Source organism: Triplophysa rosa, linkage group LG17 (genome assembly GCF_024868665.1).
Source record: "Triplophysa rosa linkage group LG17, Trosa_1v2, whole genome shotgun sequence".
Classification (NCBI taxonomy): domain Eukaryota; kingdom Metazoa; phylum Chordata; class Actinopteri; order Cypriniformes; family Nemacheilidae; genus Triplophysa; species Triplophysa rosa.
Genome location: NC_079906.1, coordinates 18,752,040 through 18,764,759, shown reverse-complemented (window position 1 = coordinate 18,764,759; position 12,720 = coordinate 18,752,040). Strand labels below are relative to the sequence as shown.

Below are 12,720 nucleotides of genomic sequence, written 5' to 3'. Positions count from 1 at the left end.
AATGGATTGTTAGATAAAGCATCAAGTTGAGTGCATTGCGTATTTCTTAAAGGGTTGTGAAAAAGAATACACATTCATTTTTCTATGTAATCTATAGGATTCATACACTGTGCCTCTGACGTCTATCCAGTGCTGGCATGTCCACTGTGAGGAATGTTGGCTTCGCACTCTGGTGAGATGAACCTATCATACATTTATTCTATAAGATTTTCAGCAAAACATGTGTGAAAATAAAATGAACCGTATGTCAGTATGTTCACTGAAGGGATGATCTATACATTCATTCATTCACCCTCATGTCATTCCAAACCTGTATATGACTCTTTCTTCTGCGGAACCCAAAAGTAGATATTTTGAGAAATGTCTCAGTGGTTTTGTGTCCATACATTGGAAGTCAGTTGTGGCCAGTGTTGTTTGGTTACCAACAATCTTCAAAATATCGTTGTTTGTGTTCTGCAGAAGAAAGAAGGTCATACAGCATGAGTAAACATTTTCATTTTGGGTCAACTATCCCTTTTATAACTCTTAAAGAGTGAAGATGATTTTTGAGTGTTTAACTATCATTGTTATCTCTCACAGGGAGCAAAGAAGCTTTGCCCACAGTGCAACACCATCACCTCACCTGGAGACCTGAGACGAGTGTATTTGTGATGGACCCCTGAGATATGGGTGTCTTGTCATCTGCCTGTTTGCACTCCACACAAACTTTAACCGAACAGAGCCCTTCTGGGCCGATGCAGTGCTTATTGCCCCACAGAGGAATGAATGCTGAAACTGTTGGAACGCAGTTAGATGAAGACCACTGTGAGCAGTTTTCATTTCTTGATGAAATGGTTTTAAGTTTTATGGTTTAAATCTTCACAAATGTTGTGTTGTAACAGTATTGTAAGGATGGTTAAACAGAATGGTGGTGATTCTATGTATAAAACCTTGTTTTGATCTTTAATAAAATGTTGTTTTAAGTTATTCTCAGATATAACGCAATCTGTGAATGTTTTCAGAAAACACTGAAGTTTTTTTCTAAATTGAATCTGGCATTCATAACTGTGTTTGGTGAAGAATGTGCGAAAAGCAATGAATCTTGTACATTCATTTTCCATATTTCTGTGACTGTATAGTTTATTTTTCCATAAAGCAGATCTCTAAGCGAGATGGGTCTTTTAAATATGGATAAATTAACTTATTTGGCCTTTGAGGTGATATAATGTTTATCTCATACATTTGTTTGTTTAATGATCCCGTTAGGCTTGGTATGCTTAAAATGACAGAGATAAGAGATTAAATGATGCAAAATTTAAAAAACATAAAGTTTAAAATGGAATTCACTCTTTAATTCATTTTGAAGGTACTTTATTGGCATATTGTGCATAGTTACAATATTGCCAAATCATTTTACATAAACAAGTAATGACAAAAAATATATATAGCGAGTGAAAGATTGACAAATGCATAATTTTGGCAAAAAGTTTACACACTTAGAGTAACTACCACATGATCCATAAACAGATAAACAGATTGTCCTCTGTATATTTTCTAGATTTTTTAAACAAAGGTGATTGTGTAGATCTGTCTTCATTCCTGGAATGAATTTCATTGATATTTAACCCTGACAGGTGATTGGCAGATTGCTATTGCAGTAATACTTATTTTATGTACAGCGGAGCTACAATGAATAGCGAATGCTGCCCTCTGGCTAGCTGGTTGGGTTGCACGACATGGACATTGTGTTCAGTTTGACTGAGGACCAATTGACATTGAGTAATGCGTTTGTGACTTTAGGAATTAAGAGGAGTTATGTTTCCTTTCATGGTATTTTAGCAATAGTTTTGTTACTGTTAAGTCTCTCTAGTCCAGTTACAACAAGCAACTGAAAAATAGTGAAGCACTTTTGTTAGCTTTCTGAAATAAATAGACTGAAACATAAAACCAGCTTTGTTTTATGATGATGTATTTTGTACAGATTCATCTGTTTCTCTTTGACAAAAAATAAACTAAAGTTGTTGTCTAACAAAGAAATGTTGTTCTTGCAATGTAGTTTTCACTTTTCTTTTGTTGCTTGACATCATCTGCCTGTTTTAGTTCAGCTTTAATGATGGATCTCATAACATGGATGTCTGAGGTTGATGTCCTGACATATCTCTTTAGCGGTACAGTACAGACACTGTCTTTGCGGATTTAGGTTGGTGCGGGATTAGGCCAGTCCTGTGCAGGTCAGGGTGATAGGTCACTTAATCCCGCTTCTAATGCAAGAAAAGTTACGTGATTCTTTGTCTTCACAACCAAATTTCTCCTCAAAATGTATAAAAGTGACCAAAAATGTTTTAAATATTTACACTTTGAGCACCCCTAACTAATGTTATGTTCACAGTTAATGTTTTGGAAGGGATATCTTGCATCATGTAGAAATGTTTTGATTCTTCAGTTTAAATTGGCCACTACAATTTCATCAATCTGTCATTTTCACAGTAATCCCCCTTAATATATCATAGTTTTTTCCAAGTATATATATAATACACATTTCCTATAAAGTAATCACATTTATTGCCTTTGCATTGAAGTGAAATCTTTTTTGACTTGAAATACATTGAAATTGCAGAATGAGCCTCCAGTGATTTTTTCTCAAGGTGGGTTTTTTGGTAAAGAAATTGTAAATCTAAATTATATCAAAAGTCTTGACTATTGAACCTTTGCAATATTGTTGTCCAGGAAGAGTCTTTTTAAAGCCTATTATTTAAAAATCGACCTGGAATTTGATTGGCTAATATTGAATGGAGGCGGTGGTAATTGGTCCTGGCAGTAATCTGAACAGTAAGTAAGTGAGTTAGAAACACACAAACACTCACGCACAGTTCACCGTCTGACCTACACATCACAGATAAGGTAAGATCATTTTGTAAATTGTTACTTTCTCACTTTATTTTCTCTGACATACAGAATCAACACTTTACATACATGATACAGATTACAGTTTGCTTTATGTATGTCCAAAGCATCAGGGCATTCTCATGAATTGCGTATAAATAACACGCGCGTTGCATTATCGTGAAATACGTACGCCAAAGTTCGATTTTGCGTGCATAAATACGCCTATTTTTGCGTGCATATGATACGCCAATTTAGCGCGCGTGCATATTAACCGGCAATTTGTCTTATTAACCTGTCCCCTAACTCAAACCCTAAACCTAATGTTAGCGTGCGTGCATATTATAACCTCTACCCAAACCCTAAACCTAACAGTATTATTTTAATTATTTCAGTGTTTCCTCTTCATGTACGTTTCAAAATGGCTGCTCTCCAGCGAGGTGCACGCATACATTGGCGTATTTATGCACGCAAAATCGAACTTTGGCGTACGTATTTCACGATAATGCAACAGCGTGTTATTTATACGCAAATCGATGTGAACGGGTTGAAAGCATACACGTAATGTGAACAATATGTTACACATCATGTTTTAGATACGAAAAATGCATGTTTGTTTTTAATCTAATGTTCATTTTATAAGCTTTTTTTAAATCGTGATCATTTACTGCACGTTTATTATTATATATTGAATATGTTATAAGTTATAGAAATGTTACTGATGTCTTGAAAATATAAGCACACTGTAAATATTATTTTTTAAATATTGTGAAATGTCTAGACAAAACTGAAAATGATTGGAAATGTAAATATTTATTAGAATAAGCACAAGACAGACCTAACGTGTGTGCAATTTGCTGTATGATGTATAATACCGTATGTAGGCATTTTAAATGCACTTGAGATAAATATGTCTCTAGGTTTTGGTGAACCCGTCCTTTACCATGTTCCTGTAAAAGGATGTTGCATTAGTGTTGGCCTTGATTAGAACATCACCCACACTTTTTTTCTTGAGGACTTTAAAGACATTCACACATGATGTTTGCAATAGACAATCAATAAAAAAATGATTAGTTTCCCCATGCCTCAGAAATATTGTAGATTACAAGACGCAATCCACAGACCTTAAAACAGAATGGCTAATGCCCGGATCAGTGGATTAGCTCCTGAGCTTCTCTCTTAGAGAGAGATGCAGACATGCAATAGGCTCAGCGTCTGCTCATGTGACCTTTAGGAGCATGGCACTCTTTCTCTTGCTCTCTTATATCTGACCAATCAAGGCTCTAAATTAACTTTGTTGCATTAAGTTCAGCGAAATAAAGAATGTAATTTGTGAGGTGCCGTTTTATCTCTAATATGATGCCTCGTGTACAGTATACTTTAACAAACAAATGCATCTGTTTAAATTCTCTCACAGAGATGTCAGGACCCCGGCCTGTAGTTCTGAGCGGCCCGTCAGGAGCCGGAAAAAGCACCCTGTTAAAGAGACTGATGAAGGAATATGAAGGCGTTTTTGGATTCAGCGTCTCTCGTACGTATTAACCTTACAAAAAAATAGATAGATAGATAGATAGATAGATAGATAGATAGATAGATAGATAGATAGATAGATAGATAGATAGATAGATAGATAGATAGATAGATAGATAGATAGATAGATAGATAGATAGATAGATAGATAGATAGATAGATAGATAGATAGATAGATAGTTGCACGATGGACCACATCTCAAGAACTCAAAGTTTGAGAGCTTTATCTGTTTTCTGCAGACACCACCAGAAATCCTCGACCAGGTGAAGAAAATGGGAAAGGTAGGACAGGATCTCCAGAATGACATTTATAATAACAGAGATAGATTGAAGTAGCAGTGAACCAGATAACGTCAGATATGATACACATTTAAACCATGAGGAAATGACATAAATAAGCATAAAGAGCAGAAAGTGAGTAAGAGAGAGAGACTTTACTTAAACGTGTCGGATGCCCCAAAAAATTCAATTTTAAAATCACCAGTTTATACGTTAGTTTTGCCGCTTCTTACTCCCAAGTGAACTGTATAGATTCATTTCCAAATATTTCGCCACATTTCACGGGGTCAATTTCTCTTTTTTCCCCAATGTGCCTTTGTTGTTTCCTCCGTAGGGCTGAATTGTCTCCCAATGCTTCTGGGGGCTACATTACTTCCTGTAGCAGACATCCTATCCTCTGACACATCTGAAGGTGTAAATTTGGTTTCCATTATTGGTCGTAATTGGTTATTTCTGATTATTCGCATATTTAATGTGATGAGAGAGTAATGGGGGTTACTTTCATCTTCCTCAGGCCCGATGCATGGTAAATGAATTACATTTCAGGCCACAATTACTGCACAGAAATGATTGTTTTCTCTTTGACATGAATGCTGGTGTGCACTTTGGAGTAAAAAGCCTATGAAAATAGCCCCCTGTGTTCCCTAGTGATTTTCTGTGTCATCTGAACGATATACTGGGACATCGCTCCCCCCATGCACAGCACAAATACCCCGAGACAAATCATTAGCATCACAACATCATAAAGCTGCCATTCAGAGCCTTAAAATGACATTACAATTAGTTCTGGAACATTTACTCTGGTGTCCAAATTGGTACAAAAACATGTACTAAAAATAACATGTTACAGTAGATCAAATAGGGAAATTTGCTCATTTCTAAGTCAGACATTTTTAACACATCAAAATGTATTTTTTACACAAATAAATTAAAAAGACACAAAGCACAAGGGAAAAATGTTTAGGTTGGAATGGACTTTAATATTTTATATGTTTACTGTAATTAATTCGACGGCCAACTGTTTCATTTCAGCGTTTTGTAATTCCTGTCATGTTTTTCTTTCTTTTATGAATAGAACTGTACCGCTAATAGATGTCTACCTTGCACTTTTTTCATGGATGTTGCCCTCCTGTATAGTTTAGGCTGTGAATTTGTCTTGTGTTGTCTGCAGGAATAGCATCCTGCTTTAGAACCCCTCCGATGTGTTAAAAAGTCAAAATGGTATGAACCAGGCAATATGCAGTTATTAAAGTTACATTTAAAATAAAAATGAACAAATTAAGGTGCAAATTTTGTTTTTGTGAGATTGTAGAAAGTTCAATTAAAAATTGCTTCATAGAAATAGAAATTCTGAAATAAACATTTGATACCCCTGCTGAATAAAACAGCGTTTTGTGTTGTTAAGCTATGAAAGCGCTTTAAGCTTAAACATTGTATCATTTTATAACAGTCAGAAATTGCTTGGTTTTTACCATTAACCTTCATTTGTTTTCTCCTCAACCTAGATTATCACTTTGTAACCAGAGAGAAGATGCGAGAGGGAATTGACAATAGCGACTTCATTGAGAATGCTGAGTTTTCTGGAAACATGTATGGAACCAGGTTAGTTTTATTTCTGCTCTTTACAATGACCTTAGAATAAGTGATTAGAGTATCACTTAACATTTGGAAGATAAAGTAAAAAAAAAAAACGTCATTGCAAACTTGTTATGACCTCATTCTGCAGTAAATCATCTATAGAGGATGTTCAGGCACAAAACCTCATCTGCATCCTGGATGTTGACATACAAGGTGTGAATAACATCAAGAAGACGGATCTAAATCCAATCTATATCTCCATCCAGCCACCTTCAATGGAGATCTTGGTAAGTAGATCGAGTCATGACAATAAGTTGTTCTGTTTCAAAATTGCAACTAAATTTGTAAAGGTTAAATATTACTGGTTTACAATTATTTGATGTGCAGGAAAAGCGTCTACGGGAAAGACAAACAGAGACAGAGGAAAGTTTACAAAAGCGTTTGGAGGCAGCGAGAATTGATATGGAACTGAGTAAGTCAAGTGTTTAATGCAGTGCTTGTCAATCTATTTGATTTAAGGCATCCCATAACCATTTTTAAAGGCTCAATAACAATATTTCAATGATCCAATAAAATATTCTACAGCTTGCCTTAAGCAAACATGCATTCATTATTACAAATAAGCAAATATCTCGATTCTAAGTTTTAAAGCTTATTTTATTGATTCACTTTAAATATGTTTTGTCATCTTGAGGCTCCCTTGGAAGTTTGTTGAGGCCCTCTTGTGGCCCCTGGCTCTGGTTAACAAACACTGTTATTTTCTCCTCTGTAGGTAAAGAAACTGGGGTTTTCGACATTGTTATCATTAATGATGACTTGGAAGGGGCCTATGAGAAACTCAAAAGTGTTCTTATTGAGGTAAGGTTTTATTTTTATCCTTAAATTAAATACAAACGATAACATATCTGAAAGTTACTTGCTTTTCTTCTTTTAAAAAGGAAATTGAAAAGGTGCAAGATTCCAAGAAATAGGAAAGAAGAAATTACAGTGTTTTACGTGTACGTGACATGAAGCCTTTCATTCCAGCCTTACTGTCATCACAGTTGGTTCTCATGTCAGACATTAAAACGTTATTCAATTAAATGTTAAAAGGCAGGTGCAAAGAACTTGATTAATATTTTCTCTGAGAAGAAAATATGCATATACATGTTGAAAACACCTCGAGTTTGCACCTTGAAGAATGAATGGAAACCTGTATTGTAACCCAAAACGAGTTAAGCAAACTATCAGTATTGATAATAGTTTATCACCGTGCAGTCACTTTTTCGAACTGTCTATAAATCTCAAGAAGCACGAGCGTTTGTAACTTAAGACAGATTTCCAGATCTATTTCAGTAGATGGTTGTGAATGAATTTCTCAATGTAAAATGTTGTTTTTGGTTCAGTGCAAATAAAACGAAACCAAGATTACAATTGTCCGTTTCTTTATTCATCAACTTACCATATTAAAGTGAAACAATCTGTAAAGAAACTTTTCTCTCCATTATAAATGAATGAATCACACTTCATAATACAAGTTAGGCCTGTTGGTATGTTTTCACCGCTGCATGTCCACTCCCTTAGAAAAATGCAGCCTACCGCGGTTTTAATTCAAATAAACTAACACATAAATAAACAAACACTATAAACAAATTAATAAACACTATATTTCTATTGTCACATTTGTAAAATCATGGTTCATTTTCAGAAGAGTTTTTCCCAAGCGGACACTGTCAGCGTTGGTCACCTTGGCAACCGTAAACAACGACGGAAACGGAAAGTGCAAGTCGCTGGCACCTGGTAAACAAATCTAAAAGACTATTATTAAACTGTTAACTTTCTTTGTGAGTTAACATGAATTTCTTTCGGGTGTATGGAATTAAGCTTTAACCCGCAAGAGGACAACAACCACAGCGCATTACGCTGATGATGAATAATTATTTAATTTATATTAAATCGTCGTTATTCACGACGATTTAAAATGATTTTAATGTAATATATTTTGGTAATAATGTACGTATTGTTCTCTGAAGTCTCTGTTTCAGTGATGTTTAGCAGTACGGAGAAAGCAGCTGTCAGTCAGGTGATGTGTTTTCTCCGCGAGTGGGATCAGGGCAATAAAGCAGCGCGCGCGCGGATGCTGAGTGACTTTTTGACTAAGAACATCGGAAAAACCTTTCATGAACTGGAGCTCGAGTTTGCTCAAATTGCCAGCTTGTTCCTTGCTCGACTCACTGCCTGGATGAGACTAACGTATCCTTATATGGTCACACTTATCTATTTTTTTTAATGAAGACCGTCTGTTTAAATGACATAAATTCAGCTGTTTAAACTGGATACCTTGTGTTTCAGTCCTTACATGTTGCTCTTCCAGATACATGTTTGGAACATGTCTAAACCTTCAGCTCAGAGCACTGGGCGTCTTCCTCTCTGCCAGCAGCACGTAAAAAATCTTGCTATATAATTGCAGTTATATTTACTGGCTGATTCAAACATTGTATTTCTAACACCAGTCATCACTACCTGATGGAATTTCTGGAGATGGGTGGAGTTTTGACTCTTCTTGAGATTCTGGGCCAAGAGAACCTCAAAGATGAGGATAAAACTGAGGCTCTTCGCTTGCTCCAGATCATCGCCAATGCGGGTCCAAAATATAAAGAGCTTATCTGTGAAAGCTACGGTACTTACACAACAACACAATAAAAAAACGTGACTGCTTCAGTTCATTATTTTCAGTAGTAAAATACCTGAAAATGGAAGTTTGCAAAACCCATACGTGTACGTGTTACAATGATCCAATCTGGATCTGTTTATGGGGATTTTGAAAGTCTAGTTCTGACAACCATATTCACTGGCCGAACAACTGGGTTCGGTCTGTACATCTGTTCTTTGATTGGCAGGTGTGAAGGCCGTGGCTGAATGTTTGGCCAAGTCTCAGGCAGAGGGGACTCAGGAGACAGCCGCCACCCTGCTCGAGTCCTTGGCCCATGGGAACTATCAGAACCAGGTGTACAAGGGCCTGATCGCCCTTATGACCTGCACCTCCCCAAGAGCACAGAAACTTGTCTTGCAGACTCTACGCATTCTCCAGGTACAACAGTGCTGTCCAGTGGCAATCTGTACTAGAGGAATTTTACAGATAATGCTAAATAATACATTTTGCGTAATATCAAATTATTTTCTTTCTTTCAGCCCATTGTAAAAACAGCTCTTCATAACATAGTGGAACCTTTACTGTGTCTCCTGAGGTCTCTACATTTAGAAGTGCAGTATGAAGGTAAGTGAACAGTATTTTCCATAGGGGTTAAATTCAACTTTAGAAATTTGTCCACAGACCAGGTCTTGGAAAAATACATTTACATTTACATTACACTTAGGCATTAAGCAAACCAAATAGTCCTCCAAAGTGATGAAAACAATAAAGCATATTTGTTCTAATTGTTGATCATTGCTCTTTGAAGTTTTTTGTGTTTTATTAAGTTTTACATTTTGTCCACAGCCACAGAACTGATAAAAGAGCTTATGAGATATGAGGTGAAATCTACTTTGCTCAGGGGTCTGGTGGCTCTTCTCAAACCCAGCAAACAGGGAATCTCCAAACACAAGATTCAGGAGGGTATGATCTGTTTTCTTTCAACTGAAGTATACGGTGATTGAAAAAAACATTTTTATACCAAGTTCATTTTAGTAAAGATAAGCAAAATTCAAGTATATTTTAACTATACTTTATGTACAAGTTGGGACTGCTTGGGATATTGGTCAGCAGGTCTGTCATCATTTACTCACCCTCTCAGGTTTAAAATGACAAGAGGGTGAGTAAATGATGACAGAATTTTCATTTTTGGGTGAACTATTAGTTAACATTGAGCATACAGCTAGTTTACAACTGTGCTTTTCTGGAAGGTATAAAATGCCAGTATCCTTACTTATTTTTAGTTTGAATGTAGTACTCACACCTGAATAAACCTTTTTTGCAAGAGATGTATGTTAACAACTTTTTTACTTCACGGGCACTGAAATTCTATTTGTATGAGATGACACGATCACAGATTGTTGCTTAAATGTTCTTTATCAATTATACATTAACATGAGACATAAACTGTCGTGTGGAGTTTTTATGTACCAGAATAATGTTTAATGTGAAGTATTTGAAATTCAGTGAAAACAGTACGATTGTTTTGTTAGATCCAGGGATGGAAAAAATGTCACACCCTGTGTTCCTCCAGCAAGCAGCTGCTGCCAGAACCATCAGGTAAAATCAATAACATCAAACAATAAGATAACATTCAAGTTTGTAAAAGAGGTGTTGTTGTCTCTTTATGACATTACAGGATTCTGACACAGAGCAGTGAGGAGATATCTAAAGATCTTCTGTCTCTCGGAGTTATCCATCACTTACTGTATGCTATGGGTAATCAGCAACATCCAGATGCCCAGAGACAAGCAAGCCTGGCTTTAGAGGTACAAACAACCACCCACTTAACACCCATTCATTATGAAATAAACTATATCAATTCTGCTTATCTTGCTGTCACAGAATTCTTCAAAAAAGCATAAATATGGAGTTTCTTAAGACCCAAAACTCGCGCGCATTTATACTCCGCGAGCGCACAGAACAGTTTCCGCGCACGGAAAAGAATCCTTGCGAGAGCGCATTTCTGCTCCACGTGCAAAAACGCAGTCCGCGAGCAGAAGCTTCGACGAGCGCGCCGCGCCATTCTCTCTATGCTCTCGCAACTGCTCAACACTTGCTCGCTCGTTGAGTTGACTTCTGCGACTTTGGAGGCGGGACAATGGCAGACTTCTCCGATCCTTTGATTGGTCACTTTTTAACATGCACTCACATACAGTCTCCGACCTGTATCTTACCCGTTGTACAGACGTCATCATTTGGCATAACACGATACTTTTTTCCGTTTTTTAAACTTGGGTTACAGTGTTATGTATGCCCTTGGCTTTGGATCTACATATTTGCCATCTTGACAGGAAGTTAAAAATAAATAGTTCGGTATGTGTATTCATAATTGCTTATGTATTGTTAATAATTTTCATGAAATTGTTATAAAATGAGAATTAATAAATGGCTACAACAGTATAACAGCATAACAATATGATGTACTCTCTAAAATTTATAATTTATATATATAATTTAATTTATTTGTTTTGAAAATATTAAAACGGGTTGTGCCAGTAAGCATTACCAATTTTATTAGATAACTCAAATTTAATGACTACAGGAGACATTTAATTATATTATTATAGTATGTTTTTACATAGGTCATACATGACATGTAAATTTAACTATATTATATAGCATAATTTTTGTTGACAGATGTAAGAAATCAAAATTTCACTTGTTAAAATACTAACACATAGCTAAGGCAAGGTAATACACTAATCATTAGGTAGTAAGACAGGTAATCTGTAGGTGACTGCAGGTGAGTGCATGTTAAAAGTTACCAATCAAATGAAGCAAGTTTCTCGAGCAAGTGTTGAGCTGTTGTTGCACGCGGAGCAGAAATGCGCTCTCGCAAGGATTCTTTTCCGTGCGCGGATACTGTTCTGCGCGCTCGCGGAGCATAAATGCGCTATCGCGAGGGTGTGTTTACGCTCATGGAACTGTTCTGCACGCTTAAATCACACATGCGCGTGTGGCGCGAGTTTTGGGTCTGAATAAACTCCATACATAAATCTTATAAAATAAATTTAAAAATTCATTATCTGTTTAGCATTTTGTGCGCATGTATCCAGTGGTGGAGGAACATGTACGCAGAGCCATGGGCACCACACTGTTTGAGTCTTTTATGGTGAGGTCATTTCATGTTTGCCTATCTTCCTTTATAAAACACTTTAAACATAACTTTTATGATTATGTTTTTGTGTTTATCTATTGCTTTACAGAGGTGTTTTTAAATGTTGTTTACAGAACAATGCAGAGTGTCTATATCTGAATATGGATGAGATACAGGCTAACATTTTGCTTTCAAATAACACAAATGTGCCATGTGGTGAGTTTATAAAACAAAGCTGAGGTTTTATTGAGTTATTTCATCTTTATTTAAAATTTAAAAAGTCTAATATTTATGGCCATTGAAAATTAGGTACTGTTGATGATGTTGTCATTTTATTGTCTTTAGTTCTCGAGGAGCAGAATTCAGACCCTTGAACACGGTCGAAGGATACAATACAAGGGGAGAACCATTTTTGGCAGCTGTTTTTTTGTTGTTTTTGTAAAAATAAAAAAGTGAGAATTTACAAAAAAAAGTTCTCATACATGATTTAAAATAATACTGTGGTGGGGTGAAGAATAAAGCAGGACCGTGATATAAAAGATTAAAAAATACTTATAAGTTATAAAATGTATACATACACACGCACGCACACATAAATAAATACATACAATATATTATTTATCCCAGTATAAGATTTGAACTCGTCTCTTTTAATTTGCTATGACGAGAGCGGTACGTAATCCGTTATTGGCTCTTTTAG

General features: G+C 36.0%; 3 protein-coding genes across 5 annotated transcripts in view; all 3 read left to right on the top strand.

The window, feature by feature from the left end:
• Positions 1-2,003, top strand: part of rnf220b (ring finger protein 220b) — a 31,453-nt gene extending 29,450 nt beyond the window's left edge. For both annotated transcript variants that reach the window (XM_057356981.1, XM_057356980.1), the window contains exons 14-15: positions 98-172; positions 580-2,003. In XM_057356981.1, coding sequence (XP_057212964.1) covers positions 98-172; positions 580-651 — 147 coding nt within the window. In that variant the 3' untranslated portion in view covers positions 652-2,003. The remainder of the gene's footprint in view (positions 1-97; positions 173-579) is intronic.
• Positions 2,004-2,832: 829 nt separating this feature from the next.
• On the top strand, positions 2,833-7,645 carry guk1b (guanylate kinase 1b). Of its 2 annotated transcripts, XM_057357212.1 has the most exons (9): positions 2,833-2,880; positions 4,280-4,393; positions 4,633-4,674; positions 5,006-5,083; positions 6,177-6,273; positions 6,398-6,536; positions 6,637-6,721; positions 7,022-7,107; positions 7,188-7,645. In XM_057357212.1, the coding sequence occupies exons 2-9, from the start codon at positions 4,282-4,284 to the stop codon at positions 7,218-7,220; spliced, it is 672 nt and encodes a 223-aa protein (XP_057213195.1). In that variant the 5' UTR covers positions 2,833-2,880; positions 4,280-4,281; the 3' UTR covers positions 7,221-7,645. The 2 variants fall into 2 exon arrangements, with proteins under 2 accessions (XP_057213195.1, XP_057213196.1); XM_057357213.1 differs by lacking the exon at positions 5,006-5,083.
• A 287-nt stretch (positions 7,646-7,932) lies between these two features.
• On the top strand, positions 7,933-12,494 carry armh1 (armadillo like helical domain containing 1). The gene is made up of 12 exons (XM_057357346.1): positions 7,933-8,028; positions 8,262-8,481; positions 8,603-8,671; positions 8,742-8,908; positions 9,129-9,319; positions 9,421-9,505; positions 9,728-9,844; positions 10,414-10,480; positions 10,560-10,689; positions 11,958-12,035; positions 12,155-12,236; positions 12,366-12,494. Exons 2-12 carry the CDS (start codon positions 8,276-8,278, stop codon positions 12,392-12,394), a joined length of 1,221 nt encoding a protein of 406 aa, XP_057213329.1. The 5' UTR covers positions 7,933-8,028; positions 8,262-8,275; the 3' UTR covers positions 12,395-12,494.
• The last annotated feature ends 226 nt before the right edge of the window (positions 12,495-12,720 follow it).

Bases quoted from the DNA above. Each gene is read 5' to 3' on its own strand.
- armh1 (XM_057357346.1), top strand. From the start codon at position 8,276: ATGTTTAGCAGTACGGAGAAAGCAGCTGTCAGTCAGGTGATGTGTTTT. The intron at 10,481-10,559 runs GTAAAATCAATA...ATGACATTACAG, and splicing joins GCTGCTGCCAGAACCATCAG to GATTCTGACACAGAGCAGTG. The intron at 10,690-11,957 runs GTACAAACAACC...TTATCTGTTTAG, and splicing joins AAGCAAGCCTGGCTTTAGAG to CATTTTGTGCGCATGTATCC.
- guk1b (XM_057357212.1), top strand. From the start codon at position 4,282: ATGTCAGGACCCCGGCCTGTAGTTCTGAGCGGCCCGTCAGGAGCCGGA. The intron at 4,675-5,005 runs GTAGGACAGGAT...TTTCCTCCGTAG, and splicing joins AGGTGAAGAAAATGGGAAAG to GGCTGAATTGTCTCCCAATG. The intron at 6,274-6,397 runs GTTAGTTTTATT...CTCATTCTGCAG, and splicing joins GGAAACATGTATGGAACCAG to TAAATCATCTATAGAGGATG.